At 39.3% G+C, this 14,642-nt stretch overlaps 1 protein-coding gene across 1 annotated transcript; it reads right to left on the reverse strand.

The window, feature by feature from the left end:
- Positions 1-331: 331 nt before the first annotated feature.
- Positions 332-12,484, reverse strand: CYBRD1 (cytochrome b reductase 1). Its single transcript, XM_070936520.1, has 4 exons — positions 12,227-12,484; positions 6,897-7,105; positions 4,282-4,436; positions 332-4,181 (listed from the first exon to the last, which is right to left on the reverse strand). The coding sequence occupies exons 1-4, from the start codon at positions 12,411-12,413 to the stop codon at positions 3,908-3,910; spliced, it is 825 nt and encodes a 274-aa protein (XP_070792621.1). The 5' UTR covers positions 12,414-12,484; the 3' UTR covers positions 332-3,907.
- Positions 12,485-14,642: the final 2,158 nt, after the last annotated feature.

Genomic DNA, 14,642 nt, shown 5'->3' on the forward strand with positions numbered 1-14,642 from the left:
CTCCTTGGCAAACAGGATCTTTTTTTTATGGTTCCTATAAATTGAAAAAGAAAATAATGTGTCTAAATGATGAATTCAACTAAAACCTTTGTAATTCTAGGACAAAAATCCAACATTGCCCAAGTAAACTAGTAGTGTAATAGACTTCTCTCTTTGTTTATCCTCAAAATCCACTCAGAGGCTCAGAAATCAACACATCTTAATATTAGATAAGAAGGAATTGCCACCTATTCTAACAGAGAAAAAATGATTGTCACTCATCCTCTGCAATTTCCACGTTCTATTTCAAATCAGCATACAGTTTAGCCATTATTACTAGCACAGAACACTGTAGATTCTTCAATAGTTTTTATTGCAATATAAAAATAGTTAACAAATTTTTTTACTTTACAAAGTACTACTGATCCCACATATTCAAATGGATTTCCAAATATTTCTACAGTAATATTGGCAATATCCAAGTTCACTTTTTATTAAAATTATACTGTTTATTCTAATATATAGTAAAACATGCATTCTTTTAGAAATGCGGATCACATACAGCCACTGATATAGAAAACTGGTGTTTTTCAGCCTTGGCAATTTTAAAATGTGTGGCATGCTGGCTGGGAAATTCGAGATGAAGTCCATACATCATAGAAGTTACCAAGGTCGAGAAACACTCCATAAGACAATCTTTGGTGTCAATAATTCTGCTATGTTTAAAAATTCAAAATATAAAGGCTATCATAATGCACATTCTTCTTTTCCACTGTTTTCTGTAGACATTGGAGTTTGCCAAGTTTTACACCTTCTACCGTTACCCTACTGAGCATTCAGGTTAATATCCTGAGAAGAACCTTGGCTTCTCTAAAGCCTTATCATCTATAGTACAGCAGTTCTCACCTAATATTGAGATATCAATTCATTATTCTTCATTTTGGAAGCTGCAATCCCAACTTGTCTGAAAAGCAAGTTTGAGGAAGGGCCACTGTTTCCTAAGATCACTCTTTTAATGACTCACAGCAACACTGCAACCAGCAGCAAATCAGGATAGAAAAGACAATTTCTGGCACAGAAAGTTGACAGATTTAACTGCTCACTTTCTTTTCCTGTCCACAATAGCAGACTAGTCAGGATAAGGACACTGACATGAAATATCTTCTTGTTTTCTTTCAGAAACTAAGTAGTAATTTTCTGAAATGTCACTAGAACGAATGTTTTAATTTACATTACAAATTAGAGTAAAAGCCAAACTGATTTTGGAAGTCAGTTAAAAGTATTGAGAAGAGTATTTTTTTTTTAAGGCTCTGAGTTTGCTGCTGTAGTTTTGATCTTTTTTCCAAATGAGCTGCAATGATAATTCAAAAATCGGATTAGCTTCCCTAAAGTCCAATTACATACTTCATTCCATACTGTCCAGATATACATTTAGACGGTCTTTTCAAAATGTAATCAAGGATGTGCTGAATACATTTTTTCAATGTTGCCTAGAATAAGATTAAGTTTTGTCTTTTATTCTGTGTAACATCCTCTATAACAATAGCTAAAGGGTTCCTCCAATAGTCTAACTCAGGGGTGTCAAACTCAATTTCATTGAGGGCCGGATCATGGTTGTGCTTAACCTCAGGGGACCGGGATAGGTATGGCCAACTCGATGTCACTAGTGTCAGGGGCACCTGTGGTGGCCCGAGCACTCTGCCAGTGAAAATGGCCCTCGCGAGTGCCGTTTTTGGCTGTGATGGCCTTCTGCAACGCTCTGCCATCAAAAATGGAGCTGGCAGAAGCACCATGGGCTGGTCCTTTGCTGTTCCCAGGGTGGCCCCGTGGGCCACATCTAAGCATCCCGTGGGCCAGATCCATCCTTCAGGCCTTGAGTTTGGCACTCCTGGTCTAGCTAGTTTTTATTGTTAAACTAAAAAGTAAACGTAGATGGCATTTTTAGCTTCAATAATTTCTAAATAAAGTTATGAAGAGCAAAAATAAAATGCCATTAATCCTCTATATAAGCCTGTGTTAAATGTCCTTGGAAAAATGGAAACACTACAGATTTGGCATATAGCTGGCAGTGACACAGGGAGGGCTGGTTTAGGATTAATGATGTCACCTGACGCTCTAAAAGGAGAAGCATGTAGGAGAAGAGATGGAAGAAACTAGGGGTAGAGTAAAAAGGGGGACCAGTCTAGAATCCCTATATAGTCACAAGAGAACTAAGTCCAAGCCTCCCTACTCCCTTGAATGCTGTTAACCCTTATCTAACTCTTACATGTTAGCTAAGAAGATTCCTGTGAATAGGCTTTTAGCAATAAATTAGTTTAATTGAACCTCCACTGTGGACCTGATCTTTTGCACACTGGACAAATCAAAACATACAAATCGGACAACCCTAAAACACAGCATCGTCTCATAAAATGGAGGTTGAATGTCCCAATTATTTTCAATACTGTATAGTTTTTTTGAAGAAAGCTTGTTGAAATCTATACATAAAGGAAATGCTCTTCCTCCTCCTAAAAATAAGTAGCTTATCAAAATATGTAGTAACTGCCATCAATTTAGAAGAATGCAACAGCTTCAGTTGTTCATTAAGGAAAATGAGATCAGAGAGGCAGCTTGTTTTTTGCCAAATATACACAATGCTGGCCATCTATTATCCATGAAAAAAATTAATTCATTTTTTTTCCCTGCAACACTCCTGAATGTACATGTTGAAATGGCATTCTTTAAAAGTAACAGTTGAGAGTAACACAGCTTTAATTTAGTTAGGTCTAGAGAAACTTCCTAGCAGTGGAACAGCTTGCCTCCAGAAATCGTGGGCGCTGCATCACTGGATGTTTTTAAGAAGAGTCTAGACCAGGGATGTCAAACTCGCGGATGATGGTCCGAATATGTCATGCGTTGGCCATACCCACGCCCAGTTTAGCAAAGGAGAAAAAAGTCGCAATGCGAGTTTGACACCCCTGGTCTAGTCAGTCACTTATCTGAAATAGTATAGGTTCTCCTGTTTGAACAGAGGGCTGGACTAGATAACTTCCAAGGTTCCTTCCAGTCCAGTCCAGTCCAGTCCAGTCCAGTCCAGTCCAGTCCAGTCTAGTCTAGCTTAGCCTGCTTTACATTATATTGCCTTATAATCTGAACAAACTGTAAATACTCCAACATAATATTTAATCCAAATAATGGAGTTACTGTATAAAGCCAATATTTATTTAAATATGGTTGTACAAAAACAATACTGATTGCCTTATAGCAATAATGTCTGTGATACTAGAAGATGTGTTTGTATGAGAAGCTGGCACCTATGTGAAAAAAGAAGCTAGACAGGGTAATCAAATTATCATCCACACAACCACCTGCTTTTCCACTCTCTTCCTTCTCTCTGGCCACCATAATCATACTATTGAACTGCAGAATACACAGTTCTTCTCCACTGCCAATGGAAAGCAACATCACAAGTCAAGAGAAAATGAAGGTGAATGAATTGTGGAATCAATCATTCAGCTTTCCAAGATGGCCAGAAGTTCCATAGTGTTATGGAAACAAGTTTGAACAACATTAAAGAAATATCAAGGGTTTTAGCCATTTTATTCAGTGGAGTTCTCCTCCCTTTTTTCATAACTTTCTTCCAATATCTAAAATCTAATTGTTCATCTTGTACTTCTTCCATCAGTCAATAACAATGAAAAAGCATTTCATGTAGCTGACCTGGTGATAATTTCAGATCCCCCCCCCAAATTATCAAGAAATACAGTACAAGTTACCATAGTGGCACCATATGAACATAGATACTTCTAAAATTAAACTCTTTACTAACTCTTCTCATTTATTCAGAAAATTCTAACAATATTAATAAAGGAAAGTATAGTGTGTCGAAGAGCTGGGAGAAAATAGGGAGAGAGAATTTTCTTCATTGCAAATTTTGTTATATACTTTTTTACATAGTTGATCTCTGTCCAGCTTCATCAGATTTGGGGTTTCTTTTCCTAGCAGCTCCATCACTGCTGATCTCCAAATCTGGATTATGACAGTCCTCCTCACTGAATCCTTCTCCAATTCTTTGATGGGTTTGGAAAACGTGTTCGAGTGGGCGCTTCCAATGAGGCCTTGTAGCCATCCACATAATTACAGCCCCATAGGCGACAATCAGGACACCCAGAACATTGACAAAAATAGCTTCTTTTGGGGAATCGCGATAGGGAATTGTTTTCCTTCAGGGAAAAACAAATTAAAATTAAGGAAACAAATTAACAATGCTCAATTAGTAAATGTCATTGTAAAAAAAAAAATTAGCGACATCCAAATACTTACAGACTAAAAATAAGTTTCTCTGTAATTCCCATTAGGGCTGTGGCAATCACTGTTCCAAAGATGAGAAGACCTGAATATGTGTGTATTGGCATAAGAGCTGTCCGAAGAGAAGTCGGGGTAAAGGGAAGTAGGAAGACCACAAAGCCTAAAACAAGCTGATACACAGATAACACTTAGCAAATGGCAACGGTATACATTACTTTAAAAACACACATGCAAATAATTTATGAGGCAGTGCCAAATTTGATTCCTAAATTATCTGCTGAAATCTTTGAAAACCCATGGGACATTTTATACCACCCATCACATAATGATATAAAAGCTATGGTTAAAAACAAGCTAAAAACCAATTAAAACAAAGTTAAAAGGGAAAACTGTGTAAGCTAAAAGGCAGAGGGAGAACCTTCAGCCCATCAAACCCAACCCCCCCAGAATTGCATAGCGTTCTTGGACCCTAGGGGCGGTTGGCAGAGCCTGGGCTTGACACTCTTCTGGAAGGCCAAGAGTCCTATGGCTGATCTAAACAGACAGAGCAGAGGCTATTTCCTCTTTTTATTATTATTTTAAAAATATTTTGATATTTCTTTTATTTATCTTATTTCTTTTATTTCCTATTTCTTTCATTTATCTTAACACACTAAGTGTTTCTTTGGTGTTAAATTAATACCTATCTGTCAGTAGTATTCCCCACTAATTTTAACCACCTTAAATTGTTACTCTAGCCAGGAAGAACAGGTAGTCCTCGACTTACAACAGTTCATTTAGTGGCTGTTCAAAGTTACAAAAAAGTGATACATGACCGTTTTTCACACTTATGACTATTAACAGTATCCCCATGGCCATTTGATCAAAATTCAGTTGCTTGGCAACTGGTTCACATTTATGACGGTTGCAGTGTCCTGGGGTCATGTGATCCGCTTTTATGACCTTCTGACAAGCAAAGTCAATGAGGAAACCAGATTCACTTAACAACCGTATTAGTAACTTAACAACTGCACTGATTCACTTAACAACTGTGGCATGAAAAGTCGTAAAATGGGCCCAACTCACTTAACAAATGTTTCACTTAGCAACATAAATGTTGGGCTCAATTGTGGTCATAACTCGAAGACTACGTATATGGCCATTTTTATTTACAATTGTTTTTGGCCCATTCCTGAGAATGAAAATTCTCAGACTGGAGGGGAGCTTGATACTAAGGAATTAGGAACATATCCACAGAATTCAGTGACTGGTTGTGTGGGTGGACTACATTTTTATATTCCCAATCAAGCCATCTGGCATGAAGTACAGATAAACAGAAATAAATTGCATAGCCTGTGTGTATTATTTTAATATGCCAGGCTACGAAATCTTGCATTTTACAAGCCATAGAATCAGAATAGAAACTCCTTAAAAATACTGCCATTAAATTTTCGGCTTTGGGCCACAATCCTGAAACTGGAGTGGCTACCAGTGCCAAATCTTTTGCCACCTTTTTAAAATGTGTGCTTTCAAATACAATGAGCAATTAGTTGCTTATTGGGGCAAGCTGCTCAAGACTATAATCATCCTTTTGGACCCTATTCTCTTCTCTAAGAAGTAAGAATGTTTTGGATCTCCAAATTCTGTTGAGCTAAACTATATTCCTCACCGTTAGCATGCAGCTCTTCTAGAGGGCAATGGCTTCCCCAACTTATATATAAAATTTTTACATTAAATGATATACATTTACTTCCTTTCCTACTATTAAAAACAAGGAAGTCTGAACGTATTTATAAGATACCCTGTAAAAATTATATGAAAAACTCTCTACAAAGGTAGTAAAATGAAACACTTCTGAATATAGAAAGAGCAACATTCTCAAAAAAATTAATAAAAGCTGGAGAACCAAAAAGTTCCTTATTAAAAGTACTTAAAATAGAAAGACTGTTTTCAGAGACTACTGAAACGACACAAAACAATGTGTATAATATTGTCTTTTTAAATTTACCTCTTATGAAAAAGATCCTCTTACAAATACTTACGCTGGCTTCATTTCTTGGCAAATAATTTGTCTCTTCTCATATTTTTTAAGAAGCTAAACAACTGCCTTTATGTTTAAGTGTTATTTTACAATCTGCAAGATATTGGCAAACTAGTTTTTTTAATTGCAATTACAAAATGTTTAAGAAAATATTTTTAGTTCCTGGACAGATTTCTGTAGCAGAATGCCAATTGCTTAAAGGTAAAATACCTTACATCTCTTATTTTGTTTACAATGAACACAGAGATTAATGAAGGCTCCAATCTGGGTCAATCAATGCGGCTGACGTTTCGTCTTCCAAGCTTTTGGGCTTGTGCTGGAGCCCATCTTCAGGGAACTTCTCTCTAGAGGCTCCAGCACAAGTCTGAAAGCTTAGAAGACAAAAGCTCAGTCCTGGTGACCAACCCAGATTGGATCCTACAACATTATCCTGGGACACCTATATTCGCCTTCATTCCACAAAGGTTAATTTATCGAGTTGTAAGGTTTATGTCTAAGAAGTGCAAAATACAAAATCGCTCGTTAAAATTAATGTATACATAGCACATTTTGATAGAAGTTAAAATAATCTTATTCTGTTTTTAACTATAGTTTATAAATGACATCTAACCTGTAGAGCATAAAGAATTACAGCAGTCAATCCAATCCAGCTGTGTAGACTGTACATGTTAGGAATCTTCTGAGCATTATGGAAATCAAAAACAGCCACCAGGGAAATAATAGCAAGTGTCAGAGCAACGGTATGTAACCCAGCATGGATTAATTTCATCAAAAATTTGCTGCATTTCCAGGTCCATGGTAACCTGTATACAATAATTGCTGCAATTGGGAAATAAGGAAGAATTCCAAAGGTTAAAACAAAACAAAACTAACTTTATTAGGAACGTTAAAACTGTTCTTGCATTATTCTAATGACATGTGACATTTTTGAGAATTTCCTTCAACAAATAGGTCTTTCTCATTTTACTGTTTATCCCTTTTCTGAGGGAAAGAATTCAGATATTGACACACACACACTTTTTAAAATGATCTTGTTTTAGAAGAAAAAGGGCGTATCTCGGAGACAGAGTGATAAAGTTCTGTATCTAAGTTTTTGGAGACTGACTGGCAATCATGCTAGATTAGATAGATGGCCTGACTCAACACATTGAACAAAATCTTCTTCTGTTTTTTTAATTAAAATTCCTGGCTTAGGATGCTCCTTCTATACCAGATTCAACCAATAAAGTTGGCTCTTGCGTATATATTCTGGGATGGTTTACAAATCCTGAATTGTTAGGATTGACAAACCAGAATCTCCAGTTGTGACAATTTACTAAACTGTTTGGGTGAGATCAGCTATGTGCACACTGGAAATCAGATAGCACACCCATTTTTCATAAAACAACAAGGAACTCCGTTAAAAAACAAACAAACCTGGTGCACATTTCACCTTAAAAAGGCAGAACACTTTGTCTGCATGATAACCTCACTGGATTATGCATAGTAAGTAAATGGCTACATTCTAGTAGTGGATTGGGCCAGAAGAATTTGGGGGACTTTAGGGGAGAAATAAACGGCTTAACCTTCTGCAAATAGGTTCCTTAAGACAACATAGCAAAATATGCAAAAAAGGAAGGAAAACTGAGTTTACCCATTGAGAGGAGGGTTCTGGGGGAGGAAGCTGCAGAACAGAACCTGATGAATCACTGACATTCTTCCATTAAAATTTACAGGGGTGGGGTTACTTTTTTACCCCACTTTATTATTTTTATAAATAACTCAGGGTGGCAAATATCCCTAATATTCTTTCCTCTTATTTTCCCCACAACAATCCTGTGAGGTGAGTTGGGCTGAGAGTGTGACTGAATAAAAGGTATATTTCATGCAGCCCATATGTCACAGAATGACCGAGTACATTATTTTATTTATCTTCTAATTAGGCCAGTAAAAAAATTGAAGAGAATTTAGCAGCAGCGCATAATACATTGGTCATAATACATGAGTAGGTAGATATTAACATTATGATAAGCTTCTTGATAACAAAAAGAAAGGAACAAAGTACTCCATCTGGACTAATACATATTTTCTAAGAGCCATATCTTTAAATATTTACTAACATGCACATCACCTGTGCCAAGGACTTGTGCTATAAAAGTCATAAATAAATCTCTGTCCCCAAATGGAATATCCTGGAAAAAGACTCAATGTCCATTTCCCCATGCCTATATGAAATATAATATTGACATTTGACACCGTTTAAGTTAACTGCATATACTCCAGTTTCATAGCTTTTCCCAAAATTAAAAAAAGCCCACTCAAATTGAAGGGATAATCTTACGTTAAAATCTTTAAGAGGTTGATAGTAAAAATGGCAGTTTTAAATACAGTTTGTATTTTGCTACCAAATCATATTTTGATAAATCAGCCACTTGCCTTTTATTGGCACCACTGTAATAAGTATTATGTAAAGAAGCATAAAACAACTTACCACTTACATTTAGCAACTCCTTGAAGTTACAATGGCACTGAAAAAAAAATGACTTACAACCAGGCCTCACTCTTAAGTCTGTCATGACATCACTGTGATCACATGATCAACATTCAGGTGTTTGGAAACCAGCAAATATTTATGATAGTTGCAGCATCCCGGAATCATGCGATTCCTATTTGTAACCTTCCCAGACAGCTTCTGACAAGCAGAGTCAATGGGAGAAGCCAGATTTGCTTAATGCTGTGCAATTCACTTAACAAATGCAGTGATTTGCTTAACAACCGTGCCTAAAAAGGTTATAAAATCGGGCATGACTCACTTAAGAACCATGTTGCTTAGCCACAAAAATTCTGATTCCAAATATATATATATAAAGTGTATTACTCTGGTATGTATTCCCCATATGAATTTTTGTAAAGCATTCATAAAATACTTATGTAATTCTGCCTCATGTGCCCTCCAATACTCATAACATTTGAACATTTAGACTACCCTTTCTTAGTATGATCTTGCCAAGATATACTGGGATGATCATAACAAAAGTTGACACTAATAAAAACTGGAATCACAAGTTTTCCTAAATAGTAGCACCTTGGCTGAACTGAAAATAAACTGTTACAAAAAAATTTCACCACTTAGCCATTTTCCCTATTCTCTTGTTTTTTTTTACAACTCAGGAGTCTCTGTTTTCACAATCATGCTATGCACTTTTCCTTCCGTTAACTTGTGCAAATAGCTTCTATTATGTAAGTATGGTACTATGTTTAGTACTTAAGAATTATATATTTACAGTAATCCACTGTATAGTGTGAATGTTATAAACTCAATCCACTTCTGTCAACCCTCAACAAATTTATTCCTATATGAATTTATAGTGTTTTATTTGTTTTTTTAACAGTACTAATAATTTACCCCCGTCCCCACAGACCTGGGTGGTATATAAAAATAAATAGAAACCAAGACAAAAAAACCCCAATTTCAGTATCACAGTAATCCCCGATCTTAAATCAAGGATAAAACACACCTGCGAAATTATTTACATCATCACAGACTTGCAATAGTTTGCATATTTTTCCATCCAAATTGTTTTACTGGCATGAATAATGTACAGGTAAAATAATATTAGGAGGAACATACTGGATATACAATAGATATTGCTTATGTAACAATGGGAAACCAAAATAAAATCCAGTTGAATAGGGGGAAAAATCCCTTAAGAATGTTAACTATTGCCAACATATCTGCTTATTCTTACCCCAATGAATGAATGAATGTGTATGCATCTGTGTGTGTGTGTGTGTGTGTGTGTGTGTGTGTGTGTGTGTGTGTCTGTATGTTTGTGTGTCTGTATAGAGAGAGAAATAAAGAGAACTAATAAGATCAGGCAATGATGGGATGGGACACATCTAGTGACTATATTTGAGAATATGTTATGTACATTTTTCATAAGTAGTAGCTGCCATGGTGACATAGCCACTGGCAACACTCCTATTTATCAGGAAGCAAATTGTGCCTTTTTGTTCCCTTTTATCCTGCGAACACAGACTCCTACCTCTCTTTGTATTTGTTTCTGGATAGGTGAGCATAATTTCATACAACATACCACATCTCCTTTCTAAAAGTATCTGATTTACAAAGGTGCTCTTGTAAATGAATATAATTTCAGGGGGCCATTGTGCAGCATATCAGGAGGAAGAATCAATTCAGATCTGGCTGTGAGCATGACCAGATGCCAATGGGCAAGGTATAAAGTTTCCATTGCCTGGCATATTGCACACTGTAGTTTAAAATATTTAGCAGTCACACCTTTTAACAGGTGAATGATAAATTGCATTGATCCTTCCATGAACAGAAATGTATTTGTTAAAATTAAGCACACAACTTTTCTTATGGTTTGCTTTTACTTTTTAAAGTCTCTTGTTTTTTCTTCTTCTGGACTCTGAAGACCTAACAACTCCCAGCTTGTACAATTAATTTACAAGCCCAAATCTGATTTCCTATACTTATCAGAAATTATAAACCTCATATAGTATCAATACTATACACTGTATGTGTATTTATTTTTAGGGTTTTTTTTTCCTACTAGAGTTTTTCTACCTTTGAGACTCCTTTCTTTCGCCATTCATATTACTTTACCAAGTGTTTAGTCCCTAGCTGGGTTTTCCTCCCATTACAGTATTTAATCTATTTTAAATAACACAAAATCTAGCATTCAGTACAAGATGATTATTAATTACAAGGCATTCTACAGAACTGATTCCTGCATCATCAGTGAAATAAAATTATTGTAAGCTTTCACGAACTAGAATCAAGATGGTCAAATATATATTAAGACAACAATCCTACAGAAACTGAGGGAACTGTATAATCATCAGAACACAATGGGGTTTTTCAGTAAACCAGACACTGGTTTCTTTTGCACCATCCCGATTAGTCACACTTGTAGCAATCTTCCCTCTCCCCGCCCATATTTACAACTGCTTGCGAACTAGCATTTTCGAGTTGTGACATTTGCGTTTTTTCAAGTCAGGTAAGGCTTCAGTGAAACAGTCGCCGCAGAGAATTAACGGTTCCAAAGCCATTGCTATTAAAAACGCAGAGTCACTGAGGGAAAGAAAAAAAAAAAACCACCAAAACAGGGAGGCCTGAATACCTCACGCCCTTCTTGCTCTGGACGAGATATGACCAATTATACGGGTAAACAGAAAAGCCGAGGAATAGAATATGCGCGTCGCGACAGTCCGCTTTCGGAATCTGGCTGGCAGTTTTGCAACACCTCTTAAGTATGTTTACCCAGTTGGGTAATGAAGCGTCTGCAAAGCAAACTCGGGGAGCACCAAGGACTCCCCAACTCCAATTCCAACTTCAACACTCAGAATTACTCCTTAGGTTGGACGCAGTGGGAGCGAGGCTTACTTTCTAGCTAAAAGATGCCAAAAGGCACCGTTCCCGGGCCAGCGGGTCTGGAGAGCCTGCTTCAAGAACCAAGGAGGCGGATCTGGGGTGTGAGCGGGAGGCAGAACGACTGGTCCGCCAAGGCAGGAGAATTCCTGGAACCCTTTGCGGGTTTCCCCTCCATCCTGGGGAAAAGTCCAACTTACTTGCACGGCCAGTGACGAGAGAGATCCGCTCATCTTGGAGTTGCGATCCTAAACTTGGCACCGCAGCCCTCGCGAGCGCCGCCTTTTGAGGTTGCAGTGCCAACCCGGGACGGGAAAGCTGACGGTCCCTGTCAGTCTGCCACAAGCCCCCCCTCCCCCGCCCCCCACACACAGGGGAGCTAACAGAAGCCTGCATGGTATGGAAGTTCGTTTGCTTCTATGTGCGCTACCGCGTTTGCAGGGAAAAATAAAATAAAGCCCCGCAGCCTTTTCTCGCGCCCTCCTCCCTCTCCACCCCTCCACCCCCCGGCCCCGATCGCTCGACTGCCCACCCACCCACCCACCCACTCCGTCCGCCTTACGTACCGATCCCTTGGATGAACACGAAGCCCGTGATCATGAGGACCGGGTGCCAATTGAACTCGGCCGAGCCCCCGTTCCAGCCGAGCCCCTCGCGGTAGTGGAGGACCCAGAGCAGGGCGAAGACGACGGAGAGGAAGCCGAGCAGCAAAGCGGACGCGAGGAAGGCCAGGAAAAGTTTGTAGCCTTCCATCTTCCCCCACACCAGGACGAAACTGCGGAGGACCCAAATAAACTCCGGAGCGGGGCGGAGACGGGAGCCGGAGCCCTCGGCGTGGCGCGCCCTCCGCTTTCGTCCCCTGGAGGGAAAGAAAGAAAGGGGTGTGAGAGAAAGCCAAGTGATTCCTCCCACTTGGACCGGGCTGGAGAATCACGAGGAGGTCGAGAAGGGAGTTCAGGGGCTTTCAAGACTCGGGCGTCTGTTTTCTCCTTCTTATCCGCTGCTTCTTTCTGCGCCTCCTTTTCCTCCCCCCGGCCTTGAAATCAGCTGAACTCAAAAAGTTTGGGCTCCTAAATTGCTCTGGTTTAAGAACCATTTAGGCTCTCCAGGCGGGGTTTTTTTTCCCTCTCGGAGGCTGCCGGCGCTGATATTGGTAGCCCGAAAGCAGCAGCGTCAAGCTCAAGCTATTGTAGTTGGCTATTGAGGAGTAAGCCCAAGGGAGGAGAAGGAGGCTTATTTTGGATGCCGTTTGGATTTCAGCTTCAAAGAAAGACCCACCGATCTCCTCCCCGCAGGGAACGCTCGGTGACTGGAGTCCACCATATCCTGGCCTTTCCCGAGGCAACGTGAAAGTTGTAGGGTTGTCCGGTGCCAAAAAGACTGTTTTTCAGTGGTGAAATCCAATTTTTTTTTACTACCGGTTCTGTGGGCGTGGCATGGTGGGCGTGGTGTGGCATGGTGGGCGTGGCAGGGGAAGGATAGTGCAAAATCCCCTTTCCCTCACTCATGGGGGAGCCCTGGTGGCGCAGCAGACTAAAGCACTGTTATTAACACCAGCTGCCTGCAAATACTGCAAGTTCAAATCTCACCAGGCTCAAGGTTGACTCAGCCTTCCATCCTTTCGAGATAGGTAAAATGAGGACCCAGATTGTGGGGGCAATAAGCTGACTTTGTATAAATATATACAAAAGTATGAAAGCTGTTGCTTAACGCATTGTAAGCCGCCCTGAGTCTTCGGGGAAGGGCGTCTTATAAATCAAATTAAAAAAAATATATATTGCAAAATCTCCATTCCCACCCCACTCCTGCGGCCAGCCAGAGGTGGTATTTGCCGGCTCTCCAAGCTGCTCAAAATTTCCACTGCCGGTTCTCCAGAACCTATCAGAACCTGCTGGATTTCACCCCTGCTGTATTTGCATTTGTTTTTAAGCTCCTCTAAACTATCCTGCTTTTTGCACTGGATGCAGCATGAACAGTATGGGGCCTATGGGTGATACTGTGCTTTTTTTGCCCCTTGAGTCGTCTACCTTCTGATGCAGACTTGTCAGCTTTTCCTGTGCTGCTATTTCTGCCCTGACATTCTAGCATGTAGCCAGAATCTAGCATGTAGCCTTGTAAGTATTGGGTATAGGATTAGGGCCCAAAGTTGGCCTGGTTCGCTGTGCATTTATGTACATATATACATACCATACTGTTCCCTTTTGGGGTGTGTATCAGAGGAGGTATCTAGCAGGTTCTGACCAGTTCTGGAGAACTGGTAATGGCCCCCATCTATTCTCTGCCTCCAGAGTCCCAGCTGATCGGGAGAAAATGGGGATTTTGCAGTAACCTTCCCCTGGAGTGGGGAGGAAATGGAGATTTTACAGTATCCTTCCCCTGCCACACCCACCAAGCCACACCATGTCTACCAAGCCACGCCCACAGAACCGAGCACAGAAAAAGAGTTAAATAATAAACCTAGGAATAAAGAGCATGAAATAAAAGAAAAGGAAAAGGAAAATCTGATTTACACCAACAGAGCTTGCTATACTTCTTAATGCCTTTGTATCCTGGCTTCCTTCTTACTCGTGCATTATCTTTTAGTCTGTAATCTTAGCAATTTTTCCTTTGTATCTCATCAATTCTAGCTATTATTTTCAGTTTTGTACTTCATCTCAGCCTGTCCCACTCTTTCATTCACTCCTCACTTAAATTAGATAGTTACTAATTTAGCATGCTGTATGCTTTTTCTACTGGTCTCTCACTGTTGTATTCAATTTTCCTGCATTCCACATTCATTTTTACCACTTTCTATTTTAAGAGACAGACATCTAGAATCCAACCCTGTACATTCAACTTAATTTTTTTCTTTCTCCTGACATAAGCCAACTCTTTACATAACAAAGAGGCAGAAGTACATTTTTACAGTCCCTTTTGTTCGTTGTTTGTTGACAAACATTCTGTGCAACAAACCATAAAGCACCTATTCCCTTTCTATGACAA

The sequence above is a fragment of the Pituophis catenifer genome, unplaced genomic scaffold, assembly GCF_029215685.1.
Source record: "Pituophis catenifer annectens isolate HBS135680 unplaced genomic scaffold, rPitCat1.0.hap2 SCAF_1, whole genome shotgun sequence".
NCBI lineage: Eukaryota > Metazoa > Chordata > Lepidosauria > Squamata > Colubridae > Pituophis > Pituophis catenifer.

Bases quoted from the DNA above. Each gene is read 5' to 3' on its own strand.
- CYBRD1 (XM_070936520.1), bottom strand. From the start codon at position 12,413: ATGGAAGGCTACAAACTTTTCCTGGCCTTCCTCGCGTCCGCTTTGCTG. The intron at 4,437-6,896 runs GTTAGATGTCAT...TCTGTGTATCAG, and splicing joins TAATTCTTTATGCTCTACAG to CTTGTTTTAGGCTTTGTGGT. The intron at 4,182-4,281 runs GTAAGTATTTGG...TTTTCCCTGAAG, and splicing joins GAGAAACTTATTTTTAGTCT to GAAAACAATTCCCTATCGCG.